General features: G+C 39.7%; 1 protein-coding gene and 1 pseudogene across 3 annotated transcripts in view; both read right to left on the bottom strand.

Annotated features, from left to right (window-relative positions):
* Positions 1-19,470, bottom strand: part of BRD7 (bromodomain containing 7) — a 56,836-nt gene that overhangs the window by 7,153 nt on the left and 30,213 nt on the right. For both annotated transcript variants that reach the window (XM_010376373.2, XM_010376375.2), the window contains exons 6-10: positions 14,465-14,575; positions 8,955-9,139; positions 7,742-7,865; positions 2,845-2,920; positions 147-254 (exon numbers count right to left, since the gene is read on the bottom strand). In XM_010376373.2, coding sequence (XP_010374675.2) covers positions 147-254; positions 2,845-2,920; positions 7,742-7,865; positions 8,955-9,139; positions 14,465-14,575 — 604 coding nt within the window. The remainder of the gene's footprint in view (positions 1-146; positions 255-2,844; positions 2,921-7,741; positions 7,866-8,954; positions 9,140-14,464; positions 14,576-19,470) is intronic.
* On the bottom strand, positions 16,341-16,882 carry LOC104672567 (annotated as a pseudogene). Its single transcript, XR_749408.2, has one exon. The product of XR_749408.2 is annotated as a ubiquitin-40S ribosomal protein S27a pseudogene (transcript).

Raw genomic sequence — 19,470 nt, 5'->3', positions numbered from 1 at the left:
GAAGTTAATAAAATAGCTAATTAATGTTGCAAAAATACCACCAAGATACTGGTACCCATCTAGTGAATAAAGCGTAATTGTGCTTCCTTTCCCTAATACCCCAAAACAGAGAAGAGAAAAAAATGACTCCTATGCAGGAGCCTCACCTGGAGTGACTTTGTTCCTTTTATCCTCTTTGAACCCCTGCAAAGTATTCACTCCAGACTGAAGTCTTCCAGTTGTCATTCCCAGTCTCACAGGGCAGTAGCCTGGCTCTACAACATAAAACCGAGCACAGTGAAGGAGGCCTACATGGCCATGACCCACGGGGCCCTCTGCCGAGTGACTCCGCATACACCACTGCATGTCATCTGCATGACCGTGAAGGAGGCTGGGAAGCCCTTACTACACCCACTTTTATAAGAAAATCAAAGTTCAGAAAGGCGGAGCTATAGCCAGGACCAAAACTTAGACCTGTTCATTACACTCTCCTGCTTCCTGGAATTCTTTATAACCACGTACACTTCACTTAAAAAATTAGATTTTTATGAAAAACAAAAGCCACGAAAACTTAAAAGCTGGGACTTCTTTTTTTTTTTGAGACGGAGTCTTGCTCTGTCGCCCAGGCTGGACTGCAGTGGCCGGATCTCAGCTCACTGCAAGCTCCGCCTCCCGGGTTCACGCCATTCTCCTGCCTCAGCCTCCCGAGTAGCTGGGACTACAGGCGCCCGCCACCTCGCCCGGCTAGTTTTTTGTGTGTTTTTTAGTAGAGACGGGGTTTCACCGGGTTAGCCAGGATGGTCTCCAATCTCCTGACCTCGTGATCTGCCCGTCTCGGCCTCCCAAAGTGCTGGGATTACAGGCTTGAGGCACCGCATCCGGCCAAAAGCTGGGACTTCTAATGTTCAGATGAGAGTTAACTAGTACAAAGGTTAGTAAAAGACTGAGGGAAAACACCTGCATTAAAGACAAAAGGGCGACTAACACATGAAGGATAAATGAGTGTCTATGAAAGGCACACTTTTAGTGCAACGAGAACAGGCATTAGCCAGGAATGAATCCCTGTGATGAAGGTGGGAATACGTGACATAGAGAAATCATAGGTGGGCACCTGAGGGGACTGCAAAAGATGCTGGCAGGAGAAGATGTGGTCTCCCACAGTATCTAACAGAAGGGCATCTGCTCTCCTGAAGAAGAGTCTGAGTTTGTGTCACATGATCAGCCTGCAACGGAGGCTACTGCCACCAGTAACCGGTGTGGTGAAGGCACTGTTAACCAACTGAACATCTAAATCAGATCTCCTCTCCTCAGTGAATAGTCTAGAATTTGGTTTCCTAATGGGTATGGGTACCAGACGATGAAGCTGAGAAGATGAACAGGCGTGTCTTCTACCTTAAACCAGGAAAGTGGCCTACAGAGGGAGCTGTGCACACGGGGAGCCAAATCAGCTTTGGCCACATTTGATTATGTCTCAGAAACTGGAAACCCAGGAAACCAGACCAAAGGCAGAGACCACACTCCTGGCTTCACAGAAAGCAGCAGATCTTAAGGTGTCACCTCCATCAGTTAGCTGCATCTCCTAACACCAAATGTTTACCACAGCTATACTAGAGCAATGTTCTCAATCCTGTGGCATTCTTTGACCTATGGTCATATAAAATTCTACTTGTTTGCATCAAAGTAAAAACTGAGTTTTGTTTTGAAAACAGCACTAGCTCTTTTTCTTCTATTACTGTTCTACTCCTTTAGAGAACATTCATAGTCCCCTTCTTTCCATCTTCAAATGCTATTCCCTGCTTCAAGGTTTTCACACCTGCTGTTCTCTCATCCCTTACTCAACCTAAACATCATCTCCTTAAGGACACCTTCCCTGACCCCCAAACACTAGGTCAGTATCTTCTATTATGATCACAGCTGTTCTTTTCCTTTGTAGTATTTATTCATTATAGACACATACCTGCATAGTACTGATTAAAGACAGACTTCTTTTGACATGAGCCCTCCTCCCCCGACTCCATAGAACCTAAGGAAAAGAGACTCCTCTCTCTCTGTTTTGTTCTCTACTATACAGCTAGCTCCTAAGACAGCACCCTGCTCATAGCAAACAATAAACATCAGAGACTGTTTCCTTAAGGGTAAAAATTCTGTCATTATTCATTTTCATATTTCCAATTACTTCTCTCATTATGACAGTATGAAAATAAATATTTGTTGACTAAATTAACACTCTCACATTTGCATATCTCAATACATGATTCTCCCCTCAGACCAGTGACAAAAAGTTCTAATTCTGACATCAAATTTCAAAATATAACCTATATTATTTCCATTAAAACATCATTTGAGTAAACAAAAATATGACTGAGGTTCTAAAGATTCCCAATCTTTACAAACTTTCTACTGACTTCAGTGAAAGATACGATGTCACTAAGCATACACCCTCCATTATTATTAAGGCACTATGTGGCATATACATTAATTTATTCACTGAAATAAAGAGACCAGTTAAATTTATAATATCATAATCTGTGGGTATGAGATACCTCTAAACTGAGTGTCTATTCTAAAGTCTCTTAAAATCAGGGCTAGGAACTACTATCTAAATTATGGCTTTGTTAATGGTGGGTTTAAAATATTTCAAAACTTTTAATTTTAAGGAAAACTTGATATACCGTACCTATTCCAAGATGAAGTGAAAGTTAGGCTAGCTGCTACCATAAAATACATGACATCTAGCTAGATCCTCTGCATAATGACACAGTTAGACTGATAAATATTCAAGCTTGTTGCTTTAAAATGTTAACCCAGGTTACTGTTCTCTGCCAAATAGCATCAAGTTCACGCACAGTTTTACTCTGATCCTACCTCCTACAATGGGATCCACAGGATGGAGAAGTCCCAGTGTTGTTGTTCCATCTGGTTTTCTTCTTTCGAATTCGCACTGCAATGACCCAAAGTATTCAGATGGAATGAAGTGTTTTATACAAACAGACTGAGTATCCTTTATCCGAAAGGCTTGATACTAGGGTGTTGTGGATTGCAGATTTTCCCAGATTTTGGAATATTTACATATACACAATGAGATATCTTAGGGATGGAACATGAAATTCATTTATGTTTCATCCATACTTTACAGACACAGCCAGAAAGTAATTTTATACAACAGTTTAAATAATGTTGTGCACCCGTCACAGGAGGTCATGTGTGGAAGTTTCCACTTACGTCATCATGTCGGAGCTCAAAAAATTTCAGATTTTGGAGAATTTCAGATTTCGAATTCTTGGATTAGGGATGCTCAGTCTGTACCATATTCATATATGCAGCAAACCACAAAGCCTTATTTTAACCTAACTAATATTACAGGTGGCTAATCGTTAAACTCAAGGTACTGACTTTCACACCTGTCTCCAGGTACACAGGGGATGATGGGCTAGAGAAATGGAGGTGAGGAAAATCTCAGAATTCTAAGAGCTCAGTGGGTCCTTAAGGCTACCTAGTTCTCCCCAGTCTATCAAAAAAGGTACTACGGACCAGCAAAGGACAGTGGCTTGCTTAAAGGCATGTATACATCTACTTGGCTTTAAAACCAATGTGGGCAGGGACCCACCATCTCACTGTCACCCAAGACACAGACATGGCTTCTGTTCCTAAGTCCCCATTAAATGTTTCTTTCTGGAAACATTTAAGCTGGAACATGTGGTGAGCTAGCCAGGAGTTGAGGGACCAAAAAATGGGCAAAGGGAAGGAAGCATCCGTGGGGGAAATCCCAGGTGGCAGCCACTTCCACGTGGAGTGGTGTGGCTCACGTTTTAGACGCCTGTGCTTGAGTACAAGGACACCCTGAAAATGCCAGTGTATTTGGAGTGATTGTTGGCTGAGAGCCATCCGTCGCACTGTGGTCAGGAAGGGCAGCCGGCAGCCACTGCAGCAAGACGGCCACTTTTGTGGGCTGCTTGTTTGTCAATAGGAGCCCAGCTAGCAGCAGAAGCAAAAGTAAAACAGCTTGAGTAGGAATTACAATTAGGAAAAATATTTTTTTGAAAAAGAGCTCTATATTCAAATGTCAGCTCAGTTAAAACTGCTATTTGGGCTATACATATACAAACATATGTCTATTGTTTTAATGCCGCTGTAATGGCGCTGTAAAATGTCTCAGTCAACTGAGTTCTGTTTGGCTATCCCTCCTTCCTCTTGCCACCCTCCATACCATATTAGGGACCTCATGGAATTTCTGGCAGCTTGTGATCCCTTGAGGTAAACAGTAAAGGCATCAAATACTCCTCCTTTTGGGAAGAATCTCTGTTTTTCCTCACAGAATACCAAGAGTTGTAAGCAGACAGATTCCTCTCAGATCGAAAATTCTGCTCTTTTCTGTATTGTATTACCTGATCTCTAAGGCTTTCTGGGGACCCAGGATTTAGTGATTTGGGGTGATCTAAAACCTGCCTTCCAGTAAGTATTAGGCTCTAAAAGCTGCACGCTTTCTTGGCCCTGTTCCTTAAAGGGCTCCCCTCCTTGAAACCAGTAATCTAATAAGGAAACAAGTTGAAAAGACGACATTTTTTTTTTTTTTTTTTTTTTTGAGACAGAGTCTCACTCTTGCCCAGGCTAGAGTGCAGTGGCAAGATCTTGGCTCACTGCGACCTCCTTCTGGCAATCTTGTTTTCAGGTAACGGTGGTTAGGTTTAGGTTTTGTGCCTTTGAGATGTAAATTTTCTACCTTGTTTCATCTACTTTGTTATGACTTTGGAAATGATAGTCTAAGAGGGGGAGAGAGTGAAAACTGGCAAATGAAGAATCTTATAAATCTGGAAGATCTGCTTCTGTGTGTTTGTATGTCTATATATGTGTCATGTGTATGTGATATATCACTACCAAAATATATGAAAGCGCTCTAATCAATTGACCAAAGAAAAGTAAGTGCTTAAATCAATTATTTTATTTAAAAAAATAGAATTTGGCTCAAATGCCTTCTAGTTCACACAACTTTAGTAATCCTTGTTAAATAAAACTAGTTTCAAAATTCTCTTCTGTAATTGTAAATCTTAAAGTCATGTTATATTAAGTAATCTTAGGGTTTTCACTTGAAATTAGGGTTACTAAGAGTTAAAATAGTTAATATATGTTATTAAAATTACTAGATATAAGAAAAACAATTCTATATACATAGTATATAAAGAAAAATGTGTTTTTGGTAAAGACACAACATCAATTTACAAAAATCAGTAACACTTCTATACACCAATAATGTTCAAGCTGAGCGCCAACTCAAGAATGCAATCCTATTCACAACAGCCACACAAAAAATAAAATACCTAGAAATATATGTAAGGAGGTAAAAGATCTCTACAATAAGAACCAAAAAACACTGCTGAAAGAAATTATAGATGACACAAATGGAAAAACATCCCACGCTCATGGAAGAATCAATATTGTTAAAACGTCCATACTGTCTAAAGCAATCTACAGATTCAATGCTATTCCTATCCAATTCCCAACGTCATTCTTCACAGATTCAGAAAAAACTATTCCAAAATTCACATGGAACCAAAAAGGACCTGAAGCGTCAAAGCAATTCTAAGCAAAAAGAACAAAGTCAGAGGCATCACATTACCCAATTTCAAACTATACTACAGGTTGGGCATGGTGGCTCATGTCTGTAATCCTAGCACTTTGGGAGGCTGAGTTGGGTGGATTGCTTGAGTTCAGGCGTTCGAGACCAGCCTGGGCAATATGGTGAGACCTCATTTCTACAAAAAATACAAAAATTAGCTGGACATGGTGTTATGCACCTGTAGTTTCAGCCACTTGGGAAGCTGAGGCAGGAGAATTGCTTGAGCTCCTGAGGCGTAGGCTGTAGTGAGCCAAGATCATGCCACTGCACACTCCAGCCTGGGCGACAGAGTGAAAGCCTGTCTCAAAATTAAACCAAACCAAACAAAAGCTCCCATAAAACTACAAGGCTACAATAACCAAAACAGCATGATACAGGTAAAAATAAACAAAATAACCAACAGACCAATGGAACAGAACAGAGAACCCAGAAATAAAGCCACATACGTACAACCAACTGATCTTTGACAAAGTTGACAAAAATAAACAATGTAGAAAGACAATTCAATAAACGGTGCTAAGAAAACTGGCTAACCATGTGCAGAAAAATGAAACTGAACTCCTCTCTCTCACAATATACAAACACTAACTCCAAATGGATTAAACACTTAAAAGTACGACCTCAAATTATAAAAATCCTAGAAGAATATCTTGGAAATACTCTTCTGGACACGGGCCTTGGCAAAGAATTTTCTATGTTCTCAAAAGCGAAAGTGACAAAAACAAAAATTCACAAGTGGGACTTAATTAAACTACAGAGCTTCTGAACAGCCAAAGAAACTATCAACAAAGTAAAGATACATCCTACAGAACAGAAGAATATATTTGTGAACTACGCATCCAATAAAGGACTAATACTCAGTATCTGTAAGGAACTTAAATCAACAAGAAACAAACAAATAGCCCCATTAAAAACCGGGCAAACGACATGAACAGACACTACTCAAAAGAAGACATACAAGCAGCCAACAAACGTCTGAGAAAATGCTCAACACCACTGATCACTGGAGAAATGCAAATCAAAACCACAATAAGATACCATATGATATCATTACTAAAAACTCAAAAAAATAAGAGATGCTGGCAAGGTTGTGGAGAAAAGGGAATGCTCACTGTTGGTGAGAATGTAAATTAGTTCAGCTCCTGTGGAAAGCAGTTTGGAGATTTCCCAAAGAACTAAAAATAGAATTACAATTTGACCCAGCAATCCTAGGTATGTACCCAGAGGAAAAAAAATCATTTTACTCAAAAGATACATGCATTTGTATGTGTACTGCAGCACTGTGCACAACAAAGACAAAGAATCAACCTAGGTGCCCACCAACAAAGGACTAGGTAAAGAAAATGCAGTACACACACACACCATGGAATACTACACAACCATAAAAATGAATCAAATCATGTCCCTTGCAACAACATGGATGAAGACGGAGGCCACTATCCTAAACAAATTAATGCAAAAACAGAAAAATATTGCATGTTCTCACTTAAAAGTAGGAGCTAAACACTGGTGCACACAGACACAAAAATGGGAAGAACAGACACTGGAAATGCTAAAAGGGGGCAGGGAAGGAAGGGGGCAAGGGTTCGAAAACTTCCTACTGGGTACTATGTTCACTATTTGGGTGACGCGTTCAAGATAAGCTCAAATCTCAGCATCATGCAATATACCCATGTAACAAAATTGTGTATGTACCCCTTGAATCTAAAATTAAATAAATAAAACCAATGTGCTAAACAATATGATTTCAAAAGACCAGAATACAAATGTTTTCTTGTAAACTTAAATTATGTAGTTCATGTTCCCATTTTAGAACATATTATAACTTCCTTTTTAAAAAATCCAGTAAAAGTGGGTAAGATTAATCATGTCCTTTATAAATGAACACAGATGGTCCTCAACTTACAATGGAGTTACATCCAATAAACCTATTGTAAGTTGAAAATATCATGAGTTGAAAACGCATTTAACAATCTGATAAATCCATTGTAGGGAATTGTCTGTTATTAATTTTTTTCCTGCTAAGTATTATACTGATGAAGAGCTCTAAGGCAGACATGGATTAAAAATACGCAAGCAACTTAAAAACTAAAAGTTTCAGATGTCCCAAATCAGTAGGTAGAGAAAAGAAAGGCAAAGCTCAATCACCTGACTGTTCACAAGCCGCCTGGTCAGCTTTCCTCCAGATTCCTTCACGATGCGGTCAAGCTGCTCCTGCTCTCTCTCTAAATTATTGCTTTTAAACTTATCTTCAAGCATATCTTTGTCTTTCCTGAAAACACACATTAATACTAAGTAAAAAAAAAACAAAGATAAGATGAAAACATTCAAATGAATTCTAAATATGAATACAACTAAAGTGGAGACATTTGGACTACAGTCACTCATTGAAACTTATTTCCTTGATGACCTGGTTAAGGGTCTCTAATTAAAGAACAGAAACAGTAAGGCACACCTAACATGCTATTTCCCTACCTTTTTCTGTTCAGTGTTACTTGTGTTAAACGTTTTTCTGGGAACTTACAAAAAAATTTGTTCTACTTCAAACATTACTTTGTAAGGGAGAAGAATATACCATTGTTCTTTTGAAGGTTGATTTTTAAAATTTAAATTTAAAACAAGTACTGAAGTGTGTAAATCTTAGAACAAAGAAAAACTTGTCACTAGTTTACTACTTTCTTTGCATTATGACAGCAAAAATCCCAAACTGCTAACTACTACCTTCCTCAAAGCTGGCAGTGAGGTGCTGACAGTGAGCTGGCAGTGAGCTGGCAGTGAGGTGCTGACAGTGAGCTGGCAGTGAGCTGGCAGTGAGCAGTCAGGGCTGGCTCCCAGTGGTGTGAGTGAGCAGACGCGGCTGCTGCCAGCTTCACAGGTGGCTGCCTGGGTGGAACAGTGGTTCAGTGTTGCTCCCACCAGCTGATGTTGGGTGGAAAACATGGGCACGCTGCAGTGACAGCTCATCTGCTTAAGACACAGCAGTGACTGTGCTCCCACTGAGCTCCTTGCTGCTTTATGGAAGGAGGTAATGACTACGCATTTTTTTTTTTTTTAAAAACAAACAGTTCTATTTAAATAAACTCACTGACCATATGAGTCCCAAAAGATACTTTATAGGTTTTAAAACTACTTCAGTAAGAATACACATTAGAACTGCTTTCTGAACTGTTTGGACAATCCCATATAGTGCTTCATATGAGAAGAGGGGTATCACACCATCAAAATGGACTTTCATGCCCAAACACCACCACTACGGACATACTAGCACTTGGTCTTCCCAGGTCAGGCCCTGAATCAGTATTTCTCCCCCTTACTAGCTTGAAGAAGACAGTTTGACCTTAACATCCCAAAGATCTTTTACTTTTTATTTTCTTTGCTGGGACTCTTGAAGGCATGTGCTTCGGCATCTCCAGAGTCCTCTTTCTCTCTCGGCCAGCAGCCTCCGTCCTCCCCACTCTGTGAGGTGTCTGTTCTATCTTTCTGCTTTCGAGTTTTCTGCAAGTCAGCCATGAAGTCTATGCTCTGCTTCAGGCTCTGAATTCTTTCCTAAACATATTCGAAAATATTCTTATTATATGTTTGTCATTAACTTTTAAAGTAAAGCATTTTTTTTTCCCCACAGGAGTTTGTACTTATTCTGTCATTAACCAGGGAAGAAAAACAATGAAATGTAATCATATACCAAGAGAGTATTGTATTTGGAAACCATGATAATGCCTATACCTTCAATTCTTAAAATTTAATTTCCAACTTCACAGAAAGCTTTACAACTTTATTGCCCTATCAGAAAGTTGAGAGGAGAAAGTATGAATTAAGACGAAGTATTCTTTGAAGTACTGAATTGGAAGAGTAAAATTTAGTTTAATGGTGTGTTAACATTTTGTGTTTAACAGACTGGCTTATCTTTTGACAGTTAAGAACTGTTAGGTGTATCAAAGCCTAGGGCATGTGAGCGTGTGAAGTTCCTCTCTATTCTGGTAGCCCGGGGTGCTCACTGATGACGCTGGCATTTCACTCTGTGTGAAAACAACAAGCCTTAAGGAGAAGACAGGCTGGTGGCATAGTTCCTTCCTCAGAGTGCAAAATGGTTTCACTAACGAAAGAAGTCTTGTTTCCCTTCTGTGAAACATGTGCTTAATTTTCCGCTGCAATGATGCGCTGTGAAATTTTCACTGTAGTTAAGGGCTTGAGGTTTCTGCGTAAATTTTAAGAAGGCATATTTGTTTCTACTGACTACCTTGCCTGTTACTCTGAGAGTTATCACTGGGTAAAATATAGAGTGCAATCTCCTTAAGGTTGCACAACAACAGCAGGGAAGACTTCTGTGGAGTAACAGAAACTAAAAACTAGAAAAAACCAGAGGCCATTCAAACAAGAATAACGCGGCCCAGAAACAACAAATGACTCACCTAAGGTCACTAAACCAGCAACTAAGACTAGGCTTGCTGTCACTCATGTTGGGCCTTTCCTCATCACACCACGCTCTATTAGTAGTGCAGATGGTGAGATCCTCACGAACATAGTTCTTGCTGTTTTTTACTGGACTTTTAATCTTAAAACCATTAAAGCGATATATTTTATTGTGGACAAATAAAAATATGGGTAGAGAAGAAAATAAAAATCTTCTTAATGTATCATCCAGAGAAGAACAGTGTTAACAAGTTTATCATTCCGGTACTTTTCCAACCATTACATATCTTAGCAAATGGAATTATACTGAATATTTAGTAAAAAGCATTTTTTTGGTTAATAAATTATAAGCATTTCCTCTCCATTTCAATAGATATTTTAAATATTTTAATAACTATTTAATCCCACATCTACATCATGATTTAATTAATGGCCTATGATTGAACATGTAGATTTCCATGTTTCCACTATTATAAATAAAAGTACCATAAACATCATTATAAATAAATCTCTCTAGGAACCACTATCTCTTTAGGACAAACTCTTAGAAAGGAAACAAAGTCAAAGGGAATGAGTATTTTTGAGGCTTTTGATAATTACTGCCTTCCAGAAAAGGTATACTAATTTACATACTAATTTACATTAGTGTTTGAAAGTTTCTCTGAATCCTTGACAAAATCAATTGTATCGTTTAAAAACCAAATCCATTAGAATCGCTTGAACCCGGGAGGCAGAGGTTGCAGTGAGCCGAGATTGCGCCACTGCACTCCAGCCTGGGTGACAGAGTGAGACTCTGTCTCAAAAAAACAAAAAACACAAACAACAACAACAAAAAGCAATCTTATTTGATTTTTAAAAACACGTTTTATTTTGCTACATTAAAAATATTAGTTTAATTATTTTTGTAAGTTCTCGGTAATAATTTATTTACACTGTATAATTTTATAAAGCAGAACTTACATTAAGAACGCTTTGGGATTTTAAAAAATATGACATGCACAAAATCAATTCAATTAGAGGAAGTTTCTAAACCTTGAAACAAGTCCCAGGAAAGAGTGAAGTTTAATTTTCCTTTGAAAGCAATGTCTTTTTCTTTTTTTGGTAATTAAAATGCCTCCAGGTCAGCATATCACTGATCTTCAATTTTACAATATTAAATGGCTAACAGGGCTGGTTCTTTGCTAATAATATAGCTAACATTTACTTAGTGCTTACCCATGTACCAGACACAATTCTATGAGGTAAGTACTATTATTATCCCCACTTTACAGGACAGGAAAAAGGCTGAGAAAGGTTACCTGGGCTAAGGTCACATAGCTTCCAAAGGGTAGAGCTAGGACTTGAACTTTGATTGGTCTGATTTCAAAACCACTATGCTACGAATAGTATTGTTTGTACTACAATGTAGCATTTTACTCAAGTATTTATTTAGGAGATAAAAAGTTACTCTTCATCTGTTCATTCTTTCTTTTGAGAGGGAGTTTCGCTCTTGTTGCCCAGGCTGGAAATGGCATGATCTTGGCTCACCACAACCTCTACCTTCCGGGTTCAACCTTTCTGCCTCAGCCGCCTGAGCAGCTGGGATTACAGGTATGCATGCATCACCACGTCCAGCTAATTTTGTATTTTTAGTAGAGACGGGGTTTCTCCATGTTGGTCAGGCTGGTCTCAAACTCCTGACCTCAGGTGATCCGCCCGCCTCGGCCTCCCAAAGTGTTGGGATTACAGGCGTGAGCCACTGCGCCTGTCCTCATCTGTTCATTCTTTATAAAAATAACACGTCTACTAATAGTTGCTATTTGAGTATAACTGAAAAAATGAGTGACTACTCTACAATCTTTTCAACGAACATTTAAAAACAGTTATCTTTGAAAAGACACCATTCATGGAAGGGTGTGCTGGGGTCTCTTGGAGCACAAACTATTAGAAGAGTTAACTCAAAAGGTCTAAATTTAAACGTTTAAAAATCACTGTTGTGACGACCCCTCCCATGTAGGGTGGAGAGAACAGTCAACAGGAAGCTAATAACACAGGATGGGTGGGGCTCCTCAACAGCAAAAGCTCTGAAAAAAAGGAAGACAACAGAGAGAGAGAAAGAAAGAGGGAGAGAGGGAAGGGAAAGTGAAGAAGAAAATTTTATTTTCTGTGCTTTCAACCATTCCACACGCCAGTAAAATTCAAGAGATAATGGAATCTTTTGCTTGTTGTATTAACTACATTACTTAAGGAAGTGGTAACTCAAAGGTCATTAAAAATTAGGCTCCCACCACCCAATTCAATGTACATATTTTGGGGTGACTAAAGGCTGCATCTGTTAAATGCATTTTTACTTCAAATGCAGTAACAAGAAGCATTTCCAGGTCTTTAAACCTGGAACATGGCGTGGTTCTAGATTTTGAGTCTTCCTGCAAAGAATGGGTAAACATTTCATATTCCTCTTCCCTCTGCAAATGTTGTCAAAGATGGGTAACTGGTTTCCATTAGTTTCCCAAGTCTTTAGGAAAGGGTGGGAACTGATGTTGTCTAAATATTAGGAGCGCAAGAATAATCAACAATTCAAACATGTTTTTCTTTCTCTAGTTAAGCAAATCCAAGAATCTCTCAGCCAAGCACACAGACACTCAGACATCTGCACACCAAGGCATTTCTTTAAATGTAAAACTGTAATACAGAAAAATGAATCACCATAAAAATCGGAAAACCATATGCAGATGCACGACTTATTTTTATCATCCTTTAACTCCCCTGAATGTGAGCTTAAGCTCTCGACTCTGATTCCTTTCTCCTTCTACCAGTGTCTCATACCCACTCATTTCTTCTTTGCAAAATCCCTGTCCTACCTTGTGGTTCTTTTTCATAATATCCTCTCTACTCTACCTCTTATCTAGAATCAGAACAGTAATGCTAAAAATCATCTTGGAGATCACAGACTAAACCCTTCTTCAGGGATGAGAACACTGAGTCCCAGGGTAGTTAATGTCTTGCCCAAGGTCCGCAAGTTAGTGGAAGAGAGCTAAAATTAAAACTCTCTTCTGCCTGCCTGCCTGCCACAGTATGGTGCCAGGATCATCCTTGATTCGTTCCCTAAAGAGGTCTCTTACTAATAGGTTTCTCCCACTCAGAGTGGTGAGAAAAACCTCAAAAGATATGGCTTATCTTGTGAGTTATTTTCTCTAGCGGATGCACAGTGATCATCTCAGTTTACCCTTCAAAGCCTTTTATCAACTGTCTTCCTGGTGATACTCGTAATTTTTGCCACTGTGTACAGTATCTCACGTTTAAGCTCTTTCCTGCAGTTTGATGATGATGTGTCTGTGCCTACGCATACACTTCTCTGACCTCAAATGTCTTACTATGCATTAATTCTTATCCTTTAAGGAAGAGTCTGCTCTTGTGGAGAGGTGGTTTTGAGACAGTTTTGAATTTTTTCTCATTTGTTTTTTTTTTTTTTTTTTTGAGACGGAGTCTCGCTCTGTCGCCCAGCCTGGAGTGCAGTGGCCGGATCTCAGCTCACTGCAAGCTCCGCCTCCCGTGTTTACGCCATTCTCCTGCCTCAGCCTCCCAAGTAGCTGGGACTACAGGCGCCAGCCACCTCGCCCGGCTAGCTTTTTGTATTTTTTAGTAGAGACGGGGTTTCACCGTGTTAGCCAGGATGGTCTCGAACTCCTGACCTCGTGATTCGCCCGTCTCGGCCTCCCAAAGTGCTGGGATTACAGGCTTGAGCCACCGCGCCCGGCCTCTCATTTGTATATAGTCACATGTAGCTTAATGAAGGGATACATTCTGAGAAATGGACTGTTAGGCAATTTTGTTGTGTGACCATCAATGAGTACACTTAACACAAACCTAGATGGTATAGCCTACCAGACAACTGGCTAAATGATATAGCCTATTGCTCCTAGGCTAGGAACCTGTACAGCATGTTACCATACTGAATACTGTAGACAGCTGTAACACAATGCTAAGTATTTGTGTATTTAAATATAGCAAAAGTACAGTAAAAATACAGCATTACAATCTTATGGAACAACCATTGTATATGCAGTCTGTATACACAGTATTATGCAGTTCATGACTGTATTTTCTTACTAGAAATTCTGTGCTTCTGACAGGACTGACCAACATTAGATTCCACCCCTACAAATGCAAACAGAGAGCTTTCCTCTTCAGAGTTCTCACAAGTCAGCCAGTCTTATCCTGGAATTCAGGCTGATGTTTCAAGCTGATGTGTTATCTCTAAAGAGATAATTACAAGTGAATGCCAATATTTATTTGTACTGATTCCAAGTAAGGATTTTCCTGTCTTTTCTTCTCTTTATTAAAATTTTTTTCATTTAGTATTTTCTACTTTAATATAACCTGCTAATAAAATAAATACTGTATTGTATCTGTATTACTATGGCCAACAAACAGGGACACAGATTTTAATAACTATTATTTATGACAAAGAGTTTCCCTTACCTGGCTAAGAATTTTCATCCCTGAGTGCAACAGCTTCTTTGCAGCTTTATAATAAATGGTCTCTGGTTTATTGTAAATCATGGCATTAGTACACATTAGTTTGAAGTTATCCTGCAGAAAGAATATTAGGGGAGAAAATGAATTAATGCAAAACAAACTACCCCACACCCCCAGGTTAAAACCATACAGGTCCTCTAAAAATTTAAAAAGCAACAGCATCCCTTTCTTTCACTATTTACTAAACAATACTAACAGCAATTTATTAAGTTTTAAGACTCACCAACAAAACAAATACTGCTAAACGTATTTAAATATGCCATTTTATTTCCCAAATTCTTAAATATTTTATAGTACCTGCACATAAACTGTAGATCCCACAATGAAACTTTTAAATGGGTTTCTTCAGTATAATCTTACTGCACATAAAAAAAAATGTGAAGAAAATACTTCTATTTCATATGTAATGATCTTAGCTGAGTAGTTCATGTAATTAAAAAAAATATTACTCTTAGCTTTAAAGCAAACATCTTAAATTTCCATTTAGGAATTGAACATTTTATTTCAGATCTTGACTGAAAACGGAGCAGTCCTAAATTATCGCAGTATTTCCTGCCAAATTCACATTAACTGAGCAAAAAATGTTAAAACATTTACACTATTTTTATGTGTTTGGATACTATCATAAACTAAACATAATTCGTAGAATGTTGCAAAACCATGCCAATGTGAAATAAACCATACAACCTCAAGGAGTTAAAACATGTAACTGGAGTAGCCAAATTACCAAAACTGTCTTTTTGGCTTAAATTTCAAAGTCTGCGTATGTGCTGGAGAACTTGACCCCACTGCATGCTTTCATGGTTAAGTAATTTTTACATCTATAAATGTGCGATTCATTATGCCAAGGCCTTACTAAGTTAAAAGAAAAACCGAAGAAAACAGAATCTGCCCCCTACAAATTTCTCTAAAAAACAAAAACATTCAAATTCCACTATTTAATAGTAATGACAGGTTAGAACACTTAAATAGAACAAAAATAAGTAGACTGAGTTCTATGTAAAAGTATGTAAGACTGATTGAAGGGTCGCAATAAATTTGGTATTAAAGTGGATGAAGTATATGTGGATCTTCAGTTTGGGCCATGACTCTATAAACAGTTAGGACTCTGCCAGATCCTGGATCTCTAAGCATCTGATGAAAGCTATGGGACCACTCCTTAAGTACACATACACACACAGTTGAACACAAAAGTCTTCATGTAATTTTAGTAGGTTCTTGGTCCCTCTAAAGGCTCATCATGGTACCCAAAGGACCCTAGATTAAAGACATCTGTTACAGATATTTGGAAAAGCTTCCCTTCTGTTAAGAATTACTAGGCAGGGCATAGTGGCTCACCCTTATAATTCTAGCACTTCGGGAGGCTGAGGCAGGTGGACTGCTTGAGCCCAGGAGTTTGAGACCGGTCAGGGCAACACCATGAAACCCCGTCTCTACTAAAAATACAAAAAAATTAGCTGGGTGTGGTGGCACATGCCTGTAGTCCCAACTACTCGGGAGGCTGAAGCACAAGAATTGCTTGAACCCTGAAGGTGGAGGTTGCAGTGAGCCAAGATCATGCCACTGCACTCCAGCCTGAGCAACAGAATGAGACTCGGTCTCAAAAACAAAACAAAACAAAACAAAATAAAACTACGTATGTATCTGGGGGCATGGGACGCAAGTGAAGCGAGACACTAGACTACTACATATACTCAAACTAAGTGACCATTTGGCCTATAATTGGCCAGATAATGGGCCTATGAACTGGCAAGAGTACTGAACTGTTCTAATGAGCACAGGACTGACTTATCAAAGCAATTTGTAGATTCCTTAAATCTTTTTTTTTTGTTAGTTTGTGTCTTTTATTAACTCATACAGTTATTTGTCTTCTGGCTTGTTGATGCAATAAGTCAGACAACATTTGCCACAATAATGTCTGTCAAAGTGGCTTGCCATAAACACCCCAGCACCACATTCATCAGATGGGCACTCTCGACGAAGGCGACTAATTTTGCCATTCTCATCCACCTTATAATATTTCAGGACAGCCAGCTTAACCTTCTTTCTCTTGTGCTTATTCTTCTTGGGAGTCGTGTAAGACTTCTTCCTTTTCTTAACACCACCACGAAGTCTCAACACAAGATGAAGAGTAGACTCCTTTTGAATATTGTAGTCAGACAAAGTACGTCCATCTTCCAGTTGCTTGCCAGCAAAGATCAGTCTTTGCTGATCAGGAGGAATTCCTTCCTTATCCTGGATCTTGGCCTTTACATTTTCTATCGTATCTGAGGGTTCAACCTCGAGGGTGATGGTCTTCCCTGTAAGGGTTTTCACGAAAATCTGCATTTTGGTGGCGGCTCCACCGCAGATGGCAGATCGAAAAGTGATTCCTTAAATCTTAACACAATGTGCTGGTCTTTACTGAACTGTGTGTGACGGCACTGGTCATTCAAAAAGCTGTGTCTTCCTGCACACTTTTCACACACACACACACACACCACACACACACACACACACATATATTTTATTTCAACTACCAAATGAACTGAATAAATATTACTTTAGGCTGTTGAGCTTTCCCTAGAAAAAAGTGGCAATGTAGAAATTCTAAAGAGCTAAGATACCAATTCCTTTCAATTATGATAAACCCTAACCTGCTTAAAAACACTCTGGGGACACACTTCTACTCTTCTTACTGTAAGAGAAAGATCAGAGAAAATCATTCACAAAAAGAAAAAAACCCAAAAAGCTGTGAAATTCTTTTCCATTAAGCAATGGTAAGGTCAGCAATATGCGGAAATAAACAATTTTAGCCTAATTTTCACCAGATAAAAAGTTGGGACAAGTTTCCATTTCTCTAAGAGAGAATGTAATTCAGGTTCTTTGGAGAAAATGGAATATTACCTATAAACTCAATAGTAAAGGGCACTAAACACTGGTATTCTTCATAAATCTCTGCTTATCAATATGTGGATGAAAAAAGGGACTAGGTAAAGAAATTATCTTTTTTTTCTTTTTTTTTTTTTTTAATAGACGGAGTCTCGCTCTGTCGCAGGCTCTGCCTCCCGGATTCACACCATTCTCCTGCCTCAGCCGCCCAAGTAGCTGGGACGACAGGCGCCCGCCACTACCATCAGCCAATTTTTTTGTACTTTCAGTAGACAGGGTTTCCACTGTGTTAGCCAGGATGATCTTGATCTCTTGATCTCCTGACCTCGTGATTTGCCCGCCTCAGCCTCCCAAAAGGGCTGGGATTACAGTCGTGAGCCACTGTGCCTGGCCGTAAAGACACTATCTTATTTTATTTTTAGGATAATAACTAATTAGGGTAACCAATTAGGGTCTAACCCCTAGGTCAAGTGAGCACTACCATGGTTATGTAAAAGAAGTAGAGATAAAACAGATATTATCTAAACCAATTAAGTTTGTGGCTATTGAATACATAGTAAATTTTAATATACATGGTTCCTTTCCCTGAAATCAACACACACCAGGACATTCCCCCAAATGGGAAAAACCTCATCTATAACAGACATATATATTATCTTAGAAGCTTTCAGGTCCTTGTAAATTTTCTATTCTCTTCTTAAAGCTGAAGAAAATATGCTCAACAAATAGAGCCAAAATGAACTCAAGAAAGCAATTAACTTTCATCAAATTGGAAAATGTAATTAAACCTCTCTTTAGTATTTCTGGACAAGTCAATTTATCCTTTACTTTAGAGTATATGTGATACGGTTTGGCACTGTATCCCCACCCCAATCTCATGTTGAATTGTAATCCCCAATGTTGGGGGAGGGACCTGGTGGGAGGTGATTTGATCATGGAGACAGATTTTCCCGTTGCTGTTCTCATGATAGTGAGTTCTCACAAGATCTGGTTGTTTGAAAGTGTGTAGCGACAGGTTCCAAGATGGCCAAACAGGAACAGCTCCAGTCTACAGCTCCTAGCGTGAGCGATGCAGAAGATGGGTGATTTCTGCATTTCCAACTGAGGTACTGGGTTCATCTCACTGGGGCTTGTCGGACAGTGGGTGCAGCCACGGAGTGTGAGCCGAAGCAGGGCAGGGCATCACTTCATTCCGGAAGCATAAGGGGTCGGGGGATTCCCTTTCCTAGCCAAGGGAAGCCGTGACAGACGGTACCTGGAATATCAGGACACTCCCACCCTAACACTGTGCTTTTCCAACGGTCTTAGCAAACGGCACACCAGGAGATTATATCTCGTGCCCAGCTCGGAGGGTCCCATGCCCATGAAGCCTCGTTCACTGCTAGCACAGCAGTCTGAGATCGAACTGCAAGGCAGCAGCGAGGCTGGGGGAGGGGCATCCACCATTGCTGAGGCTTGAGTAGGTAAACAAAGCGGCCAGGAACCTTGAACTGGGTGGAGCCCACTGCAGCTCAAGGAGGCCTGCCTGCTTCTGTAGACTCCACCTCTGGGGGCAGGGCACAGTTGAACAAAAGGCAGCAGAAACTTTTGCAGACTTAAACGTCCCTGTCTGACAGCTTTGAAGAGAGCAGTGGTTCTCCCAGCATGGAGTTTGAGATCTGAGAACAGACAGACTGCCTCAAGTGGGTCCCTGACCGCCGAGTAGCCTAACTGGCAGGCACCTCCCAGTAGGGGCCGACTGACACCTCATACAGCCGGGTGACCCTCTGAGACAAAGCTTCAGAGGAAGGATCAGGCAGCAACATTTGCCGTTCTGCAATATTTGCTGTTCTGCAGCCTCCGCTGGTGATACCCAGACAAACAGCGTCTGGAGTGGACCTCCAGCAAACTCCAACAGACCTGCAGCTGAGGGTCCTGACTGTTAGAAGGGAAACTAACAAACAGAAAGGACATCCACACAAAACCCCTTCTGTACGTCACCATCATCAAAGACCAAAGGTAGATAAAACCACAAAGATGGGGAAAAAACAGAGCAGAAAAGCTGAAAATTCTAAAAATCAGAGCACCTCTCCCCATTC

Source organism: Rhinopithecus roxellana, chromosome 20 (genome assembly GCF_007565055.1).
Source record: "Rhinopithecus roxellana isolate Shanxi Qingling chromosome 20, ASM756505v1, whole genome shotgun sequence".
NCBI classification, from domain to species: Eukaryota; Metazoa; Chordata; class Mammalia; order Primates; family Cercopithecidae; genus Rhinopithecus; species Rhinopithecus roxellana.
This window is presented reverse-complemented; position numbering and strand designations above follow the sequence as displayed.